Source organism: Sorex fumeus, unplaced genomic scaffold (genome assembly GCF_029834395.1).
Source record: "Sorex fumeus unplaced genomic scaffold, SorFum_2.1 ptg000035l, whole genome shotgun sequence".
NCBI classification, from domain to species: Eukaryota; Metazoa; Chordata; class Mammalia; order Eulipotyphla; family Soricidae; genus Sorex; species Sorex fumeus.
In genome coordinates, this window is record NW_026606092.1 from 30,557,908 (window position 1) to 30,580,027 (window position 22,120).

At 41.7% G+C, this 22,120-nt stretch overlaps 1 protein-coding gene and 1 non-coding gene across 2 annotated transcripts in view; both read left to right on the plus strand.

Moving 5' to 3' along the window:
• The first annotated feature begins 10,448 nt into the window (after positions 1-10,448).
• The window catches only part of DARS1 (aspartyl-tRNA synthetase 1), a 52,233-nt gene continuing 40,561 nt past the window's right edge, over positions 10,449-22,120 (plus strand). The window contains exons 1-4 of the mRNA XM_056117525.1: positions 10,449-10,591; positions 12,833-12,890; positions 16,131-16,223; positions 21,528-21,630. Of these exons, the coding sequence (XP_055973500.1) occupies positions 10,526-10,591; positions 12,833-12,890; positions 16,131-16,223; positions 21,528-21,630 (320 nt within the window). The 5' untranslated portion in view covers positions 10,449-10,525. The remainder of the gene's footprint in view (positions 10,592-12,832; positions 12,891-16,130; positions 16,224-21,527; positions 21,631-22,120) is intronic.
• Positions 19,689-19,828, plus strand: LOC130027022 (small Cajal body-specific RNA 21). Its single transcript, XR_008792968.1, has one exon. It is a non-coding gene; the product is annotated as a small Cajal body-specific RNA 21 (non-coding RNA).

Below are 22,120 nucleotides of genomic sequence, written 5' to 3' on the forward strand. Positions count from 1 at the left end.
AAATTACTGGCCATTAGTGATCAGCTTAATCCCAACACCCCCCTTCCTGTACAGGGAATAGAGATGAGGTAATAGTGATTCTCAACCAGTCATCTGTTCCGGCACTCAGGTTTTTTCCAGATTCTAGTTATTGTAAACAGTGCTGCATGGTACATCTACACAATGGAGTACTATGTAGCTGTTGGAAAAGATGAAGTCATGAAATTTACATACAAGCGGTACTACATGGAAAGTATCATGCTAAGCAAAATGAGTCAGAAAGAAAGGGACAGATATAGAAAGATTGCGTTCATCTGGGGAACATAAAGTAACAAAATAGGAGACTAACACCCAAGAATAGCCGAGATAAGTACCAGGAGGTTTACTCCATGGCTTGGAGGCCAGCCACACACTCTAGGGGGAAAAGGGAGCTCAGATAGAGAAGGGAGCACCAAATAAAGGGCATTGGGAGGATCCTCCCAGGATGGGAGAAGCATGCTGAAAGTAGACTATAGATCAAACATGATTTCCACTCAATGCCTCTTTTGCAAACCACAGCACCCAAAAGGAGAGAGAGAAAAAAAGAGAATGCCCTGCCACAGAGGTAGGGTGGAATGGGGGGGATGGGGGGTGGGAGGGATACTGGGATCATTGGTGGTGACTAGGCACTGGTGGAGGGATGGGTACTTGATCATTGTATAACTGAAACCCAAGCACAAGTCTACAACTGTACCTCATGGTATTTCACTAATAAAAATTTTTTTAAAAAAGTTGTATTAGTGACAGGTGATACATGATTATTACCATAACGAGAGCCAATCATAAAATTAAATTTAATGCTATATGCTATAGATTTCAGAGTTGAAAACATATATATGTAAATGAGAAGAGGTATTTTATTATATTGCATTAAGTGGTTTTGATTTTCTTATTTACATAGGTCAAAATCATATAATAATCACAAATTAGCTCTTACTGATATTTTCTGATCATTCTATTTGCCATTTCTTAAAGTTTTGTTGGAATAAGCAATATAAAGTAAATGTGTTATGTATCTAAGGGGGCAGGTTGGGATTGGGAGGAAAGTTGGGGGTATTGGTGGAGGGGAGGTCATACTGGTGGTGCTTAAACACTAAATGTTTGAAACAACTATATAATATACAACTTAATAACCACGGTGTTGTTAATAAAAATTAACTTTTAAATAAAAAAAAATTTTTTTAAGTGATTCTCAAAACTGGCCCCAACCCTGAAACTACCAAATGACTTTAACTCCTAATTGATCATTGACCTAAAGTCATTAACATAAAATCATTATGAATAAAAAATAGTCCTATCAAGGGGCTGGAGTGATAGCACAATGGGTAGGGCGTTTGCCTTGCACGCAGCCAACCTGGGTTCGATTCCCAGCATCCCATATGGTCCCCCGAGCACCACCAGGAGTAATTCCTGAGTGCATGAGCCAGGAATAACCCCTGTGGATCGTTGGGTGTGACCCAAAAAGCAAAAAAAAAAAAAATAGTCCTATCAAGCGGCTCTTGGTAGAAATCTCTCCAGACCCTAATCATTAAAATTTTAGAATTTTAGAATTCCAAGTCTGCGTGGCCATGGACGCACGACATCATATATTACTCATAACCAGCAATACAAAACAAATTGTCTAATATTGCGGCAGGTTTGAGTGTTTTGGGAAAATTTCAAATAATAATGGTGGGACTGGTGTCGAAATGTTGAATGTAATCAAAGGGAGGAGAGAGAGAGAGAGAGAGAGAGAGAGAGAGAGAGAGAGAGAGAGAGAAACGTGGAAATCATCTGCCACACAGTCAGGGGTAGGGGTAGGATGGGGGGTATACTGGGGTTTTTGGTGGTAGAAAATTGCACTGGTGAAGGAACAGATGTTTGATCATTGTATGAATGAGACTTAAACATTTTGCAGCTGTTCTCAGGATGATTAAAAATAGTCCTAGTCCTATCACTATTACTGAGGAAGTTCTTAAAGTTTTAGAAGCTCTGTAGCAGGAATCTGAGAAGAATAACAAGTAAATTTCATATTATATCACAATATTATGGGCTGGAGCAATAGCACAGTGGGTAGGGCGTTTGCCTTGTGCGCAGCTAGCCTGGCCGAGCTGGGTTCGATTCCTCCGCCCTCTCGGAGAGCCCATCAAGCTACCGAGAGTATCTTTCCCATACGGCAAAGCCTGGCAAGCTACCCTTGATGTACTTGATATGCCAAACACAGTAACAAGTCTTACAATGAAGACGTTACTGGACTCACTCGAGCAAATCGATGAACAATGGGAGGATAGTGCTATAGTGCCACCACAATATTGTAGTTGTCTACTTAACAACCAACTCAGGTTCGATTCCTCCGCCCCTCTCGGAGAGCCCGGCAATCTACTGAGAGTATCTCGCCCACACAGCAGAGCCTGGCTAGCTACCCATGACGTATTCAATATGCCAAAAACAGTTGTGAGACTTGTTACTGGTGCCCACTCAAGGAAATCAATGAACAAAGGGAGGACGGTGCTACAGTGCTACTTAACATTCATTTTTCCTTTCCTCCTTTTTTATCAGATTCTTATGTTACTTATGAATTTCTCTCTCATGTATCTACCATGGTTCCATGCATCCAATGGAGGTAACAATCTCAATTTAACCTGGTAATTAGTTAATTAGTCATATGACCCAATTCTATCACAATCCTATCCAATTCTGTCACAGATAAAGTCTGCAAATGCAAGGACTCTGAGGAAAGTTTTCTGTCCTAGGAGAGTAGCATAAGAGGCTGAGGAATCTCTTTTCTTCCTTTATGTTGTCATAAATGACTATGACACCTAACTTGTAGCCATCTCACTACCTGAGGATAAAGCTTACACTACAGACAGTGTTGGTCCTTGATGACGCTGTTGAATGGCACAATCAAATAATCCTGCACTCTCCCTTTTCCTAAACTTTCTACTATGTGAGTAATATGTTCCTTTGCTCATAGCACACATTTCAAACAGACTCAGTCAGGCCTTGAAACCTATCTGATTCATCTGGCAAACTGGGGTGCTAAGATTTGTGTTACATGCAGGCATGAGAGAATTACAGTAGTCTACCCTGTTCTGCCAGGGTTTCAGTTCCTCATGGTCAGCTACGGTCTGAAAATAAAATATTTTGAGAGTAACCACATGTCTATAACTTTTGCTATAGGATATAGTTTTAGTTACTATAAAATAATTGCTTTACTGTAGTATGCTATTATTTTCAGTCTCCTACTGTGCCTTACTTAGAAATTAAACTTTATCACAGGTATATATAATATGCATCAGAAAACACGGTGTATATACAGGATTCTGTATTGTCTGTGGTTTCAGGCATCTGAAAAGAATCATTGGGGTGATGGCAGAGATTAGTGCAATCTTTCAAGACCTGATGGTTAAGAACCCCCACTCCCACCCCCATATTTCTATCTTTATCAGTCTGGCTCCTGTGAAAGCTGGACAAGTCACAAGGTGGACAGAGGATGACTGCAAATGCAACCAAGTCATCAAATTAGCTGCAGCTCTGATATCCTTACTAGAGCAGCTTTATAAGACCTGAGGCACTTGGCATGTGGCCTTTTATCTGGAGAATTTTTCTTTTCCATCACTATCAGAAAAGAGAACCAGAAGCAAAAATATATAAATGCTCACCCAGGGTTCTTTTCTAAATAGCGATAAGCTACCGGGGCAAAAGGCCCACAGAAATAAGTGCATGGGGAGGTCCCCTGAGCAAAGTAAAGATAAGATCCCGGCCCTAGCAAAAGAACCAGCTATGAGATTTGTGTGTCCATTTCTCATCTTTGGTTCATATAAAAGGACTAAGTCCAATAAAGGAAATAAAAGCTTTTTGTAAAAGGATTTTTATATTTAAAGATATTATCTTTCTTTCCATTTTTTCCTCCTTTCCCCTCCCCTTTGCAGCTGTTGTTATCTCGATGTCAGGAAGTCATACATGCTTGGTTGTGGTACTCACACACTTGGTTGTGGTGCTCACTAGAGGCTGCACATCTTTCTGTGAACCTTGCACACTCAGCTGAGGTCAGGAAGAGGTTAGCATAGTTTAGGTGTAGTGCCTGAACATGTGCTTATGGGCAGCGGGGGAGGCCACACTCTGGGTGTTCAGATACATTTTCATTATAGTGCTTGCTAGGATTGTTATGGTGTTCCCAGCAGCGATGCCAGTATTGCACTTGGTGCATGTGGATAACACCATGGGTAGAAGTCATGACCTCTCAATTGCAGGCAGCTGCTTTTAGTCATCCCCAGAGTCCAAATAAAAGAAAGAATAAATCCCACATGAAATAAAACAACAATTCCAAAAGAAAGCATCTTCTCAGACTCCTATTCCATGTTGTCATCTCATAAGTGTAATAGAATATTTTATTGATCACAAAGATTTGCTAACACTCCCTGAAAAATGAGTAAATTTGCCTACCCTGTTGAACTCAGAGATAATAGTGACAGAGATGATGGTCTCATCAGTACAACAGGAAGCAGAAAGTGAAGTCAGACCTCCAGGAGTCACATGAAGTACTAGGACACCTGTTTGTTGCCTCTGTGATCAAAACAGAGCATGTACCAAAGGTCCATAAGAGCTACGTGAGTTCACCGTGTCAACTCAGGACAGATAAAACAGGATCTGCTTTAAGTTGCTCAGATTTGGAAATTAGTCTGTTATCATGGCATACTCAACCAACCCTGACCAGAAAAAAGGAAGATGTCCACAACAGTATGCTCCTCTACTCAAAATTCAGATATCTGCTTGGTCCTTGGTAATTAATGATAATGGTGGCTTTTCCAGGATACATTTCCCTATTTCACAGCTTCTGACAGTGCTGATACGATTATATCAAAACTAACAATTGCCTAAATTCCAGGGTGTGAGAGCATGTTGCATAGGCTAACACATTTATCTGCCCTTTGTTCATGGTACCCTTTGATTCATAGTGTCAATTCTCTTCAGAGTCTTTCTGGGAATGCATTTGTTTATCAATATTACAGCAATTTCACAGTCCTTTGTCATTAATTACATGCTATCTTACTAACTGGCCTATGTATTGAGAACAGAAATCAATACATCTTCCTTATTGCCAATGGTATAATGTTAGGCAAAACACTTATAAAGAACTACTGATCAATTAAGAGAGTAAAAGTTTACCTATTATCTTCTAAATTCATTCCTCAAATTTCAGAGCAACCTGTCTACATCCTCACATTCAACTTGTGGAAAATTTGTCTTTTCCTCCATTTATGATTTAAAGGACAAATGAATATGGTCAACACTGGTGTGAATTTCAGATAATTATAAGCCAAAATGTTTTTCTCATTTGCCTGTAAAATGTACAGCACTTTGTACAGCACAGAATATAGTTTAGCATCTATATTCTGAGTTTTCTGCTGCTGAGCAGAACTTGGGGGACCGTATGTGGTGCCAGGGATTCAAATTTGGGATTCAGGCCAGGATTGACCACTTGCAAGGCAAGTGCATTACCTCCTGTGCTAGGTCTCTGGCATCAATGCCTCCAGTAGTCTTTAAATGCACTCAAATCTCACTTTGAAAAAAAAAAGCTTCACTTTACCTACTCTTGTTGCTACCATCTATATATTATCTTCCCTTCCCATCAAATATACATTTCTTTCCCTCCAATCTAATCCACTGAAGCCCTAGGAAGTAGAGAAGAATGTGGTTAAGATGTATTTTGGCACCATATCAGTGAGTAGAAATACATCCTTGAGAGGCTCTGAGACCATAGACAAGTTACCTAACCTCTACATATTCCAATTTCCCTATTTGTAAGATTTTAATACTGTATCTATGATAAGACTGGTGTAAGAATTACTAGAGTTAGTATATGTAAAACACTGATGATAGTGTTTGGCACCAGTAAGTCCTATCTAAGGGTTTTCTATGAATCACAGCCTATTTTCTCTTCTTCACTACTTCTCAGCCAGTTCCCAGCCCATCACTTTACTGCACAAAAAAAATACCAATGAGCAATAACTATTGCAAAATCCAATGATTATTTCCTAACCATCATTATATCTAAGCAGCAATTTATATTAACACTTTTCTTGGAACAGTCTCTTCCCTAGTCCATAGCTACAACTCCCATCTTTTTCCAGTGCTCTCACTCGCTACTATCTGTGGCCTAGACCTCTCTTCCATGTTGCTGATTCCACAAGGCCATATGGTATTTGAACATCCTTTTTTCCCGCTAACTTTTTGGCTTTTTGAGCTACAGCCTGCAGTGCTGAGCTTATCCCTAGCTCTGCACTCAGGGTTCACTCATGATGGTCCTCGGGAAAACATATGAGGTGCTGGATCAAACCTGGATCAGCTTTGTGCAAGGCAAGCACCCTACTTGCTATGCTATTGCTCTGGTCCTGATATATTTGACATCTTCTGGATGTCCCAAGGCATGTCATATGTGTTATTTATATCCCAACCTGAGCCATGATTTTTCTTTCATTTAACATAGCCCCTATTTGTCTTGCTTATTCTTTTAGCCCATCTTTCTGTGGCTGACCTTCACTCCTATTCCAGATTTTAGCTTAAGTTCTCATTTCCTTGAGGAGACTTAGATGGATACCTCCAAAGAAACCTACACAGAACCCAACTCCTCCTGTTTAAAACTGTAATTAGATGGCAAGATACACAAGAGCAGAGACACTGCCAATCATTTTACTGAAGTATCCCAAGACCTCATGTGACAACCTTTAGAGACCTTTCATTTACAATAGGGCTTAGTTACACTTTTAAACTAGAATTAACTGTACTACCTTGTGCCTGGTTAAAACGAGGAGTGCTCCTATTCAATATAGTACTGGAAGTCCTGGCCATTGCAGTTAGGCAAGAAAAAAGTATCAAGGAAATACAGACAGGAAAAAAAGAGGTCAAACTATCACTATTTGCAGACGATATGATACTATACTTAGAAAACCCTAAAGATTCTACAGAAAAGCTCCTAGTAACAATGGGTCAGTTTAATAAATGGCAGGCTACAAAATCAACCCCAAAAGTCCATGGCTTTCTTATATACAAATAACAAAAGAGACATTAAAAAAATCCCGTTCACAATAGTACCTCAGAAAATCAAGTATCTCGGAATCAGCTTAACCAAAGAGGTGAAGGACCTATGCAAGGAAAATTACAAAATGCTACTTCAAGAAATAAAAGAGGACACTAGGAAATGGAGACACATCCCCTGCTCATGGATATGGAGGATTAACATTATCAAAATGGCAATACTGCCCAAGGCATTATACAAATTCAATGCGGTCCCTATCAGGATACCCATGACATTTTTCAAAGAAATAGACAAGACACTCCTGAAATTCATATGGAACAATAAACCCCCATGAATAGCTAAAAACTATCCTTGGGGAAAAGAAGATGGATGGCATCACCCTCTCCAACTTCAAACTGCACTACAAAGCAGTAGTAATTAAGAGAGCATGATACTGGGCTAGAAACAGACCTGCAGACCAATGGAACAGAGTTGAATATTCTGTCACAGACCCCCAAATATATGACCACTTAATCTTTGACAAAGTAGCAAGAAATGTGAAGTGGAACAAGGAAAGCCTCTTCAACAAGAGGTGCTGGGAAAACTGGATAGCTACCTGCAAAAAAGTGAACTCTGACCTCTGTCTAATGCCAGGCACAAAAGTCAGATCAAAGTAGATTAAAGACCTCAATATCAGACATGAATCTATAAGGTATATAGAGGAAAATGTAGGCAGAACCCTTCATGACATTGAAGCTAAAAGCCTCTGTAAGGATGAAACAGCACTGACCATGCAAGTGGAAGCAAACATAAACAAATGGGACTACATCAAACTAAGAAGCTTCAGCACTTCAAAAGAAACAGTGACCAAATACAGAAAGAGCCCACAGAATGAGAAAGAACATTTACCCACTACCCATCTGATAAGGGATTAATATCCAGGATATATAAGACACTAGTAGAATTGTACAAAAAAAAACCCTCCAGCCCCACAAAAAAAATGGGGAGAAGAAATGAACAGAAGTCTCCTCAAAAAAAAAAATACAAATGGCCAAAAGGCACATGAAAAAATGCTCCACATCACTAGCCATCAGGGAGATGCAAATCAAAACAACAATGAGATATCATCTCACACCACAGAGACTGGCACACATTCAAAAGAACAAAAGCAACCAGTGCTGGCATGGATGTGGGGGAAAAAGGGACTCTCTTTCACTATTGGTGGGAATGGTCACTAGTCCAACCTTTCTGGAAAAACAATATGGACAGTCCTTTAAAAACTAGAAATTGAGCTTCCATATGACCCCGCAATACCACTTCTGGGAATATATCCCGAGGATGCAAAAGAGCACAGTAGAAATGACATCTGTACTTATATGTTCATTGCAGCACTGATCATAATAGCCAAAATCTGGAAACAACCCAAGTGCCCTAGAACAGATGACTGGTTAAAGAAACTTTGGTTCATCTACACAATGGAATACTATGCAGCTGTCAGGAGAGATGAAGTCACAAACTTTGCTTATAAATGGATAGATATGGAGAGTATCATGCTAAGTGAAATGAGTCAGAAAGAGAGGGACAGACATAGAAGGACTGCACTCATTTTCGGAGTATAAAACAACATAACATGAGGCTGACACCTAAGGATAGTAGATACAGGGGACAGGTATATTGCTCCATAGCTGGAAGCCTGCCTCATGAGCAAAGGGGAGAAGGCAGATGGAATAGAGAAGGGATCACTAAGAAAAAGATGGCTGAAGGAATTGGTCGGGATGGGAGATGTGTGCAGAAAGTAGATAAAGGACCAAACATGACGACCTCTCGGTGTCTGTCTTACAAACCATAATGCCCAAAAGCAGAGAGAGATTATGGGGAATCATGTTTGCCATGGAGGCAGAGGGAGGGTGGGAAAGCGGGGTTATACTGGGGATACTGGTGATGAGGAATGTGTACTGGTAAAGGGATAGGTGTTTTACCATTGTGTGATTGTAACCCAAACATGAAAGCTTGTAACTATTTCACGTGATTCAATAAAATTTAAAAAAAAAAGAGGGGTGCAAAGAAACAACAGAAGAGACAACATTTAAGCAAGCTACCAAATTGTTGCCAATAGTGATCAAAGACATGTGTCTTTAGTTCCTTTTAAAGTCTAACTGGGAGAGGCATTCATTGAGCAACCAGCCATTGAACAATGCATTGTCCTTAATGCAAGTCCAGGGGTGGGGGCATGGAGCACTTGCCTCCTTGGATGTGAGGTCCTGGATTTCATTCTTGCTCCACACACAAAAGCAACAGTTGCCACAGCAACTTAGACAGTGGTGTATGTGTTGGGGGGTGGGGGGTGCAATTGTGTTTATCTTTTGTGTCTCACCCTGCTTTGGCAAGCCTGTAACTCAGGACTGAGAGCAGCAGTTTGCAAAGAGGTCTTCTAGGGACCCCAGGCCACTGGGAGAGTAACACTCAGTCTAAATCTAAAAGAGTGAATGAAAAGGCAGGGTCTGAATTTTGGTGATGATTTCCGTGCCCGAGACTGAAGCCAGGGAAAGGCAGGAAGTAATGACAACAGCACAACTCCCAGTTAAGGATAAGGATGTCACTGTCACTGTCCTCCCATTGTTCATCGATTTGCTCGAGCGGTCCCAGTAAAGTCTCCATTGTGACAATTATTACTGTGTTCGGCATATGGAATAAGGATAAGCATTTAAAAAGTTAGGGAACAGGCTGGAGAGATAGTACAGCCGGTCGGGCGTTTGCCTTGCACGCAGCCCACCAGGGTCCCATCCCCAGCATCCCATATGGTCCCCGCTAGGGGTGGCAATTCCTGAGTGCAGGCAGACCCTGGAGCAACCTGAGCATCACAACCAGGTGTGACCCCAAAATAAATAAATAAATAAAGTTTAAATTAAAAAAGTGGGGCTGGAGCAATAGCACAGCGGGGTAGGGCGTTTGCCTTGCACGCAGCAGACCTAGGTTCGATTCCCAGCATCCCATATGGACCCCCGAGCACCGCCAGGAGTAATTCCTGAGGGCATGAACCAGGAGTAACTCCTGTCTGTGCATCGCTGGGTGTGACCCAAAAGGCCAAAAAATAAAAAAATAAAAAATAAAAAGTTAGGGAACTTCAAAACTCAACTCAGCACAACTCAACTCAGCACCCGACACCTCACCCCCCCCCCCCCCGCCCGCGCTAATCCCGCGAGACTCTTGAACAGATTCCCAGGTGTGCGCCCAATCCCCGGTCATCACCCCGTAGGGGCGGGCCGGGAAGGAACCGCGCACCACCCAGCACACACGGGTCTCGCGAGAGAAGCTCCGGCTCTCGCGATCTTTCGGGAGCCGACCTTCCGCGCGCACGGTCGGCGCGTGTGCCGGGGCGGGGGAGGAGGGCGGAGATTTGTGGCTGGTGGGGGGGTGGGGGGGAGCCGAGCTGCCCTGCGGCCCTGCGGCCTTGCCCTACGGAAGCCTGCGAGGAAGGGCGGTGACCACTGCCCCCGTGCCGCTGTCCAGATGCCCAGCGCCAACGCCAACCGCAAGAGCCAGGAGAAGCCGCGGGAGATCATGGAGGCGGCGGAAGTGGGTCTCGGCCGTCCCGGGGTCTGGCAGGCGGACCCCCAGCCCGCGCCGCGCCCGGCCGAGCAGAGGGAGGGAGACAGGGAGGGTGGGTGGTGCGCGCGGCGCCGCCCTGAGGGGGGTCCCGGCCGCGGCGGGCCTGCAGGCCGCGCGCGCCCAGGCTCCTCCCCGGGCCCTGGCCGGTGCCGCGGGACCGGGAGCCGCCGCCGCGGGGAGCGTTTCTCTCGGAAGAAGCGCCCGGAGCTCGCGCGGGGAAACGCGTGTCCCCGGTGGTGGGAGTGTGGGTGTTGGGGGCGCGGGGGGCGGGCGTGCAGCCGCGACTGTCCCGGAAGTCACGGCGGGGCACACTCGCGCCTCCCCGGGGCCGGGCACGTCCTCCACGTAACGCACGACGTGTCACACTGTCGCTCACGGGTCGGTTTCTCGCTTCCCTCCCCTCCCCCTTGGGCTTCGCAAGGAACAGCCCGTGACTTGGTGGGGCGAGTGAGATCCGTTCCCACGTGGCCGCTTTCGAGAACCCTTTGGTCACGTGCAGGTTCCCCACGCCCCGCCCCGCCCCCGGGTAAGGGAGCTGGTGATGGGAGGGATGTCTGCAGAGAATGCATTTGAGATGAAGGGACCCAGGGCCCCGTGGGTCACCTCTAGGGGTTCTTGGGCGCTTCGTTGCAAGCGCACGTTTGAGGTCAGCCTCCACTTTTATGTGTGCTGTTGGGACGACCGAGCCCTAACTGCCCTGCCCAGCTCCTTCCTTGTCGGTCGAGGAATTCCGAGTTTGTGATAAACTCCATCCAGAATAGGTGGCCTTCGAGAAGAGCAAGTGGGTGAAGAGTTGCTGAAATACGGACAGTGCCTAGATTTCTTCTTTGGTTTTTTTTTTTTTTCCTTCGCCTTGATTTTGCTAGCTTACTGATACTGCTGTCACCCTGCATTGTGCGACTTGCTTCTTAGTGCTGGAGTTATCTATTGCTGGTGTTGTTTTTTTTTTTTCATCTATGAAGGGTGTTCCCGTAATCATTTTAACATGTCTGGTTGACTTTAGTGTATAGATATGAAACTTCCAGATCTCGAGGAGAAATTTCCAACAGGTAGCTATATAGAGTGACAGGAAGTGTTTCATACATCCTTTTGAGTTACCTTGTAAAATCCAGGAAAATTGTGATGGTCTGCCAGTTTAATTGGCTAAGCGACCAGTACGCTTGCAGTTAACTTAGGTCTAGCTACAAAGTAGATATTCTCGCCGAGATACGTAGAGGTAAAATGAGATTAAAATAAAGGCAGTTTAGGGGCTGGAACGATAGCACAGCGCCTAGGGTGTTTGCCTTGCACACGGCCGACCCAGGTTCAATTCCCAACATCCCATATGGTCCCCTGAGCACCGTCAGGGCTAATTCCTGGGTGCAAAGCCAGGAGTCACCCCTGTGCATTGCTGGGTGTGACCCAAAAAGCAAAAAAAAAAAAAAAATTTAAAAAGGCAATTTTATCTACTTAATAGTTAATAATAATCTAGGCCTAAGATCTCCTGTTTCCTTTTTTTGGGGACTTTACATCTGTAATGAGAAAGTTCATTTCTTACTCTTGGTACAACCTGATACTGAAGCTGATTTCTGTAAATAGGAAGCTAGCGAAGTTTTTGATGATGCTGCCAACAGGAAAATTGTATTTACCTTATGCCCACCATCTGCAGTTTCTCAAAACTATGGACATTGGTGCTTAGAAAGCTTACCCAAAATGGCAGTTCCCTTTGGACATCTTTTCTGTAAAAGGGGGTTAATAAATGTGTGTGATGCTTTCTCTCTTTTCCCAGAGGTACTTTATATTCATCACTTCGAAGAAGTTCTGTCTTGTCTTTTTTTATGTTTTTTGTGCTTTTTAAAAAATTTTGTATCAAGGACCTCATTCATGTAAAACATGTACTCCACTGCATCTCAGTCCCCTACTGGATTAATTTGAAGAAGTAGTTAAAATCTGTTGCATGTGTGTAAGTTTTATCTGAGAGTGCTCTAATGTATGGTATATCTACTCAGGTGATTTTCAAGATAAATGAACTAGAAACTGGGTGCTTATTCTTTTTTTTTTTAATAAGAATGATATGACATAGCTACATTTTTAGACAACCGAATCTCTGAATTAATAAACTGATTCGGAGTGGTTAAATTCATTTTTGAAGTCTGTTATTTGTACTTGTTGTTTGCTATGCTGTTTGTGTGTATTTAAAAAGTTATAATGCAGAAATATCTTTTGTAGGATTATGCTAAAGAAAGATACGGAGTATCTTCAATGATACAGTCTCAGGAAAAACCAGGTTAGTAGCTATGTGATAATAAACATTTTTCTTTCTAATCTCAAAAACTTGATGAGGTTATAAATAAGATTGGCACAATTAAAGGCATGATTAGGGAAGCATAACTCAAAAAAAGAAGCTTGTATGACATTAGTAATCTAAGCAAATTCCATAACCCTGGGGAAGCACTGTCAGTTTGGGAATCCCTTAATCTAGAAAAGATAATTATGTTTTAAATAATAAATCATACTGGTATTTCTAACTAATCAAGATTTTACTTTTAGAGGATAAAAGGTTTAGAATAAAAGAGCTTAATAATAATTGTCTTCGTGATATACAGCCCTTTCCCATACTTTGTGAAGTTGTTCCATGCCCCCTACGTCCTTATTATCATTACTTGAAACTGACTTAAGAGTTTTTTAGGGGCTGGAGCAATAGCACAGCGGGAAGGGCATTTGCCTTGCACGCGGCCAACCCGGGCTTGATTCCCAGCATCCCATATAGCCTCCCAGGCACCGCCAGGGGTAATTCCTGAGTGCAGAGCCAGGAGTAACCCCTGCACATCGCCAGGTGTGACCCAAAAAGCAAAAAAAAAAAAAAAAAAAAAAAATTGCCTTTGTTTTTGTTTTATATTTATATGTAATTTCAACAGATTTAAGTTCCCTCAACTATTGAGCAGTTTTTTCTTTTGGTATACACAGCAAAAAAAATTTTTTCAGTCTTTGGTACAAATGCAGGCCTTGGAGTTCTGGCCCATTGGAAGCATTAATTCCATTTAGAGACCTTTGAATTTTATGCTTTGGAAATATATCTCCAAGTGAATTTTATTATTTTGAATTCAGTTTACTGCATTCACAAAATAATTTTCCCCCCAATATTGTTAGAAAAGTACAAATAAAAGACCAAGCTGGTTTGGTTAAAAATAAATCTTTCTCTGAAAAAATAGCAGTACTCCTACATTTAAAAAAAAATAAACCTTTTTGATTTTTAAAATATGCTGGGGAAAAATAATTCCTTGTGAAATGTGCTTTAAGCAGTAGAGTAATGTCTACTGCCAGGACTAAATAGAGAAGTCATTTGAGACTTTTTTATTTTCAGCTAAGAATCTCTCTGAACTAGACTTCCTTGAACTCTAACACAAATAACCTCTCTGGAATTTGAGTCTCTTACATTACTGGGTTGCCTTAAATACTGCTCACACTTAGCTGCAAGTTCATGTCCATTTATAAGTTCTCCCCACCAGAAGAATAACCTGTGTCTAATCTGATTATAGTAACAGTAAAGTACTGCCTTTGATTTTATTTCTGCTGAAATTATTCCTTTACCTAGCATTTTTCTTTTCCAAGTGCTTTTGTTTCTCCAAATTTCTTCATTCTAATGTCAGGCTTAAAATTGTGGGGTAGGCAATGGTTTTCAAATCAAACCCTTGAGACTGCTTTACCCATTCATACCAGTGGGTTATGACATGTACCTCAAGTATTTGTAAATATGCTTCAGATAGAGAGCCCTTGTCTAGGGACCAGAGCAATAGTAGGGTACTTACCTTGCACTCAGCCAACCTGGGTTCAATTCCTGTCATCCTATATGGTCCCCTGAACCCCGCCAGGAGTGATTCCTCAGCACAGAGCCATGATTCAACCCTGAACACTGCTGGCTATGGCCCCCAAACAAAGAAGAGAACATCTACCTAATTACTTAGTTTTGGAGTCACACCCTGCTGTAATTGGGGACTTTTTCTGTCTCTTTGCTCAGGAGTAACTTCCAGTCATGCTCAAGGGATTATACTTGGTGCTGGAGACTCAAACTGGGGTTGCAGGGATGCAAGGCAAGTGCCTTACTCCTTGTACTATCTCTCTCACCCATGTATTATCTTAGACCCATTACCTGGTTATTTCGAATGCAGCATGAGACAAAGGTCATTATCTATTTCGAGTATTCCAGCTATTGATAACTGTGTCATGTCTAATGTTTTTAACTAATACATTTTTCTCCAATTCTAATTATTATCTACCTTTAAAATGATGCATCTTGTTTTGTTGCTGTTTTCACATAATAGTTCGGTCACAGTTTTCCTGTTTAGGGAACTCTGAGTGAATGTAGTACTTTGTTACTAGAAACTGTAGTTGTTGATGCTCCCTAGTCGTCAAAGAGGAATTTATTGGTTCCTATAACTGTCGGAAGCAAAGCATTATGTGCCTTAACACACATATCTAAAGACTCCAGCAGTGTTTTCAGGGCTTTCTATATCCTCCTGGTTCTATTTCCTTTAGATGAGAGTTTTTACCCTACAAATCCACTTAAGAGAAGGGGTGAAGATTACACGTAAACCTGGCCTCCACCACCTCAGCTCAGTGACTTTAGGAAATAAAATTTATTCCCCAGTATCTGGGGCTTTTTGTTGTTAGTTAATTTATTTTTTAATTGAATCACTGTGGATGCACAGTCAAAAAGTGTTTCGTGGTTGGGTTTAGTCATACAATGTTTCAACACCAGTCCCATCACACCCAGGATCTGTTTTTTAATCTGGGTATTAAGCACCAGAGAAATTTTTTGGTTAGTTCAAAGTAACATCCATTCCTCTGAATTGGTTTTGTAAACAAGAGAATGCCAAACTATGACTGTTCAGACCTGGACGAGTGCATCCCTTATGACTAACAAACTTATATACTGCTCTCTCCGCCTTGGAGAAGCCCTGGTTCTCCTTTGAGTGCGTCCGTCTCTCTCTCTCTCTCTCTCTCTCTCTCTCTCTCTCTCTCTCTCTCTCTCTCTCTCTTCCTTACTCACCTTCAAAAGCCTCCAAATAAAATTTGTTTTACTTTAAAAAAAAAAAAGTACTGTGGCAGTTAAGCAGTGTAGTTTAGGCAAAGGCAGGTTGTACTTGGCCTTTTTTGAAGTGTTCGGATGTGTGTTTGAAACTTTCTTTGCACTCTGTAAAGTAGGGGACCAGGGAGTTGGTATTTTAAAGGCTATTTCTTTAGTTAGGGCAAAAATAGTAGTTCCTTTAATAGTTTAGAAGGATGGCAGTGGTGATAGCAGAGAATTTGATAAATTTTAGAAATATATATATATATTTATATATAAACATATATATGTAAACATATATATACACACACACACATATACATATAAGTTCCCCACATTTGAGGCAAAATGCTACTGGAGGGGTATGGGAAAGGTATTGTTCGAGCCTGCGATTTATTAAAGAAAAGCAAGTGTTTATACTAGCTCTCACAACTAAGAAGTTCTATTTATTTGTTGCAGATAGAGTTTTGGTTCGAATTAAAGACTTGACAGTAGGAAAAGCTGATGAAGTTGTTTGGATACGTGCAAGAGTTCATACAAGCAGAGCTAAAGGTAAGATTAGTTTAATGAGTAAAGTCTTTTTTTTGTTGTATATATTTGGCTTTTTGCCACACTGGCAATGCTTGAGGGTTATTCCTGACTCTGCACTCAGGAATTACTCCTGGTGGTGCTTAGGAGCTGGGGATGGAACCCAGGTTGGCCGCATGCAAGGCAAATGCCCTACCCACTGCTCTGGCCCCAGATCCCTTTTTGTGATGACTTAATTATTTTCTTGCAAATTTCTCATTCACCATAGTAAATATTTAAAGGTAAAGCAATCCGAAGCTCAGATAGAGAAGAGAGCACCAAATAAAGGGTGTTGTGAAGATCCTCCCAGGGTGGGAGAAGCATGCTGAAAGTAGACTATAGACCAAACATGATTGCCACTCAAGGCCTCTCTTGCAAAACACAGGACTCAAAAGAAAAGAGAGAGAACAAGGGGGAATGCCCTGCCACAGAGGCAGGGTGGGATGGGGGAATGGGGGGTGGGAGGGATACTGGGATCCGTGGTGGTGAAGGATGGGCGCTGGTGGAGGAATGGGTAGTTGATCATTGTATAACAGAAACCCAAGCACAAAAATTTGTAAGTCTATAACTGTACCTCATGGTGTTTCACTAATAAAAATTTTTTTTAAAAAATAAAGGTAAAACAACCCAAAAGGCAAAACAGAAGCTCCTGTTTGTTTTATTTAATCATTGTAAACTATCCATAGTTAATTAGGGTATTAGAAAAAAATCCTTACAGATAGTTTAATCTTGAGGACTTGGATGAGTGCAAGGGGGATAGCCCAAGAGGCAGAATATATGCCCGCTCCCTCCCCTAACCCCAGCACCCCCAGATGCAAGTGGCTCCAAAACACCTCTGGGCTGAGCATCACCAGGGTGACGTTTATGCGTTTGTGGGGGAAAAGACACAAAATCTAAGGCTGTAAGTACTTTTCTAGCATTGCTCAAAAGTTTAATATATGAAGTGAAAAATGTTTAAGAAGGTTCTCATTTGGTTGACCCTACATTTGCAGTATTCTGATAGAGATGACAGAAGGGCAAGATTGAGTAATCTGAAACTATATAGTTACGTGGTATTTCTTTTATTGAATTTAAATTTGATAGCTTAAGTGGATCCCATATTACATAGTACAAATACAGAATTTGTTCATAACTGTTGAAAGTAATGTACAGAATTGAATTAAGAACTTTACCATAACAACTGAAAAGAACATTGATTTAGATAAACCTCCATGTCTTTGGAAAGTTGTCCTCCATTCCCTTGGAAAACTGTCCTCCATCTCCTTGGAAAATTGTTCTCTGTTCCATTGGAAAATTATCCTCCCACTCCTTTGAAAATTTTCCTCTCTTCCCCTAGATAATTGTCCTAGCCAACTATTCAGAATTGTCTAAAAACTTTGATAGCATTTGTGTTCATTTACGGTTTACATACATTTTCCATGTATGAACATCCTTAACAAATTGAGGTTCAGAATGATAAGCCACTTCCCCAAATTTCTCATAGTATTTAACATGGTAATTATTTGCTTGTTGTGCTTGTTTTTATTTTTTAATTTTATTTATTTTTTGGTTTGGGCCATCCCTCTGGTACTCGGGTGTTACTCTTCGTTCTGCATTCAGGAATCACTCCTTATAAACTCCGGGAACTACCATATGGGATGCCAGGGATCAAACCCAGGTCAGCTGCCTACAAGGCAAGTGCTCTACCTGGTGAACTATCTCTCCAACCTCCTGTCTTTGTTTTAAAATACTTGTATGATTGTTTCTAAGTCCCATTAAAAACGTTTTTCTCTGCCTTAGAGGCAGGCTGTGGGGGGAGGGGTATCAAGATGGGGGACACTGGGAACATTGTTGGCAGGAAAGGTATACACTGGTGAGGGGATGGGTATTAGAACATCATATGACTGAAAGCCCATCATGAACAACTTTGTCACTGTATCTCAGAGTGATGGAATTAGAGGAAAAATTGCAAATTTTTGATGTTAAAAAAAGTTTTCTTTTTGTTTGGGAGGGCTCTCAAGTATACTTGGCCATTGAAGCAGACAGTTCAATCCAAGGGCCCTCGCGAGGATGCACTGCTGCTTGCCCCCACAGTGCTGGGGACCTCCAGAGTCACCTGACACTGTGGCCACACCTGACAGTGCTCAGGGGCCTCCAGAGCTACACTCAGTGGGTGCTTGGAGTAAAATTTTTATGGAAGGCACACCATTGTTGCTTGGCATGTCCTGCAGTACTTGGGGATCTAGCCTATGTCCTCACACATGTTTTACCACTTGAGCCACAAGTCTGGCTCCTTCTTGAAATTGTTTTTAAAAATTCCAGCATTATAGGGTTTAGAGAGTACGGCGAGTAAGGTGCTAGCCTTGCACATGACTGATCCCGGTTCAATCCATAGCATCCCTTATGGTCTCCCAAGCTTGCCAGCAGTAGTTTCTTTTCTTTTTTTTTTTTTTTTATTTATTTATTGAATCACCATGAGAACAGTTACAAAGCTTTCAGGTTTAAGTCTCGGTCATACAATGATCAAACACCCTACCCTTCACCAGTGCACAGTTTCCACCACCAAGAACCCCAATATACACCCCATCCTACCCCTCCCCCTGCCTGTGAGGCAGATGATTTCCACTTAACTCTCTCTCTACTTGATTACATTCATTATTTCGACAAAAGACGCGCCATTATTATTTGGAATTTTCCCCCAATAATCAGATCTGCTGAAAAGGCATCATTAAATAATTTGTTTTCGATTGCTGGTTATGAAGAACATATGACTTTGGATTTCTGATATTTTGCTAATTGAGTCTGGAGGGATTTCTCCAAAAGCTGCTTTCGAGGTCACTACTATTAAGAGTTTATCTATTCTTTCAATATCATATCCCAAATTAGATGAATACTGATGAACTTGACGAGTACTGGTGGAGTTTGTTTTTTTTTTTTTGACTGATTTTAAGCTAATGATAGCTTTTCTGAAAGGCTGAGCAATTTGTTATACCAATGGATAATCACCATGTATTACAATCCTTCATTTGCACTCTCATTACAGTTGGTGTTTTTTTTTTTCTTGGGGGGTGGGCAGGGAGGTAGTAGGGATCCACATCTGGTATTGCTCAGAGGACTTTTCCTTGATGCTGGAGGGACCACCAGGTTCTAGGGGCTAAACCAGGGTCTCGACCTTCCTGTATGCCATGCTCCAGCCATTGCAATAGCTGTCTCCCTGACCCCCATTCATTTGCATTGTTCATTAGACTGTTCACTATTTTTCTGTGCAAAAGGAGCATTTTGTTTATAGTTTTAATCTAAACTACACATTTATTTAGGAAATTAGGGCCAGAGATTTAGCTCAGTGGGATGGAGCAGATGCTTTGAGCATCAGAGTCCCAAGTTGGGTCCCTGGTACTAAATGATCCCCTAAGCACCCCCAGGAATAGAACCTAAGCACTGCTGGATGTGGCTCAAACCATAACAAAAATATGGCTCGATTTCCTGGGTGATGGATTCAGCCTATTCCACCTCCCCTCAGACGAGCCTAGAGCAGAGAGGCTGGGCTGCATCCTCTATTGGAGAGGGATTCAAGAAAGGCGCCTCACCAGGGCAGCCCTTGCCTCACATTTGCTTGGCCATGATTACTTAGTAGTGGAGCTGGTGGGAAAGGATGGAAATCTCAAGAGAAAGAGAGAAAAAATGTTTTTTTAATAAATTAGGAGATAAGAATACTTGCAACATTACGCCTCAACCAAAGACTTCTTCACATTCATCCCTTTACTCTCCCCATCTCTATCTCTTATCCATGTTGAAAATGCATGAGTGATGCTAACCAGTGGTTATGAGTAAGGACTTTAAAGCAGTTTTCTCTTGCCATCAGTAAGTTGTGATGGAATTGTTTTCACTTAAATTTCCCAAGTAGAGGCCAGAAAGCTAGTACAATGGTTAAGGCGGCACTTTTCTTTTGCACAGCCAAGTTTGATTCCATCACCAACAACACATATAGTCCCCCAGACGACATGATCTCTGAGCATAGTCAGGAGTAGCCCTTGTGTACTGCTGGGTAAAGCCCAAATCTGGCGCCAACACCCCCACCCCCACATTCTCCTCAAGCATCTAAATCTTTGTTCGTTTGACAGAAAAATAATGTATTATTGTTTGCTTTGACCTGCCTTACTTCTGCATGTTTGAGTATTCCCTCAAATTATTTGTTCCAGTCAGTTACTCTCTTACCTGTTCAGACTTCATTCTTCTTTACACATCCATGTTTAAGATCTTCATGTAGTGAGGATAGTTACTGAAATGTATTCTAAGTCATTCGGCAAATATTCTTTCTCAGATGCTAGTTTTTCCTTTTTTTTAAAATTTGCTTTTTTCGGGCTGGAGTGAGTACAGCAGGTAGGGCATTTACCTTGCATGCAGTTGACCCGGGTTTGATCCCCAGCATTCCATATGGTTCCCCGAGTACAAGTGCAGAACCAGGAGTGACCCCTAAGCATCTCTGGGTGTGGCCCAAAAAGCCAAAAAAAACTTTTTTTTTTTTTAGTTTGCTTTTTTCATAGGGACCAGTTGTGCTGCAGCCTCATAGTGTCGGCTTGACAGTTGAGGGCTTAGATTAGGCGGTGACTGGGGAGTCTCCAGGCTAGAGCTGAAATTTGTTTAAGAAATCAATACGGTGGCAAAATAATTTTCGCGATTTATATCTTTTTAGAATTTGCAATTTGCTAGAGCAAGGGAGACAGTATTTGCCTTGTATACAGACAGCCTGGTTTCTATTCCAAGTACCACATATGGTCCCCTGACTCAGTAGTAATTCCTGAGTGCAAAACCAGGAGTAAGCCCTGAACACTGCTGGGTGTAGCCCAAAACTTTTTTTTAAAAAATGCAATTTTTCTGTGTTCTCATAATGCATGATAAAAACAGTTTTTGGGTATTCCTAGTAGAAACTTCAGTTTCTGTAAAGTTCATTAGTTGAGGGCCAGAAAGAGAATGTAGCAGATAGGCATTTGCCTTGCTCACAGACGACCAGGTTTGTATTCCTGGTACCACATATGGTCCCCTAAGACCACTAGAGGCAATCCCTGAACACAGAGCCAGGAGTAAGCCCTGAGCACTGCTGGGTGTGGGTTCCCCCCCAACCCCAGGAAATCAAATAATAAAAATAGTCATTCAGTTGAGTCTGAGTATTTGGTTATGAAAGTTTGATACATATTGTGTATGTCTGCCGAATATGACAAATTTTGATTTGAAAATAGAGAAGCATTTTCCTTCTTTGTAAAACCTAAAGTAGCATATCTTTAGTGCACTGTATTCTTTCCATCTCTTCAGGGAAGCAGTGTTTCTTGGTCCTACGTCAACAGCAGTTTAATGTCCAGGCTCTTGTGGCGGTGGGAGACCATGCAAGCAAGCAGATGGTTAAATTTGCTGCCAAGTAAGTAAGCAATTATATCCTGTTGTCAGAATAAACAATGGTGGGAACCAAGACTCCCAGGGATTGGACCATTTTCATACATTAACATCAATGCTTCGTTTGTTTAAAAATGTAGTTATTTAAATTGTCAGTTGAGTGTTGCTGAATACATTAAACTTACAAAAGAGAAAATATGGAACACAGGCTTGAGATTCATTTGGAACTGCTGAAGCAGCACTCTCAACAGACAAGTCACATTTACTTTCAAGTAGAATGACTAAAAACTTGGCAGCCCCAACATAGCAAAGCAACTTTATTTTGTTTCGTTTGTTGAGCTTCCTGTCCCCCCTGCCTCCCCCAGTTTGAGATTTGCATGTTAAGCAACAAGTTTTCTAACTTTATACTGAAAATGTCCAAAGTTAAAAGATAGCATTTTACAAATGACTAGGAAAGTGAATGGAATTCAAACAAACGTTGTAACATGTTGAACTTTTAAATTTTATGCCAAAAG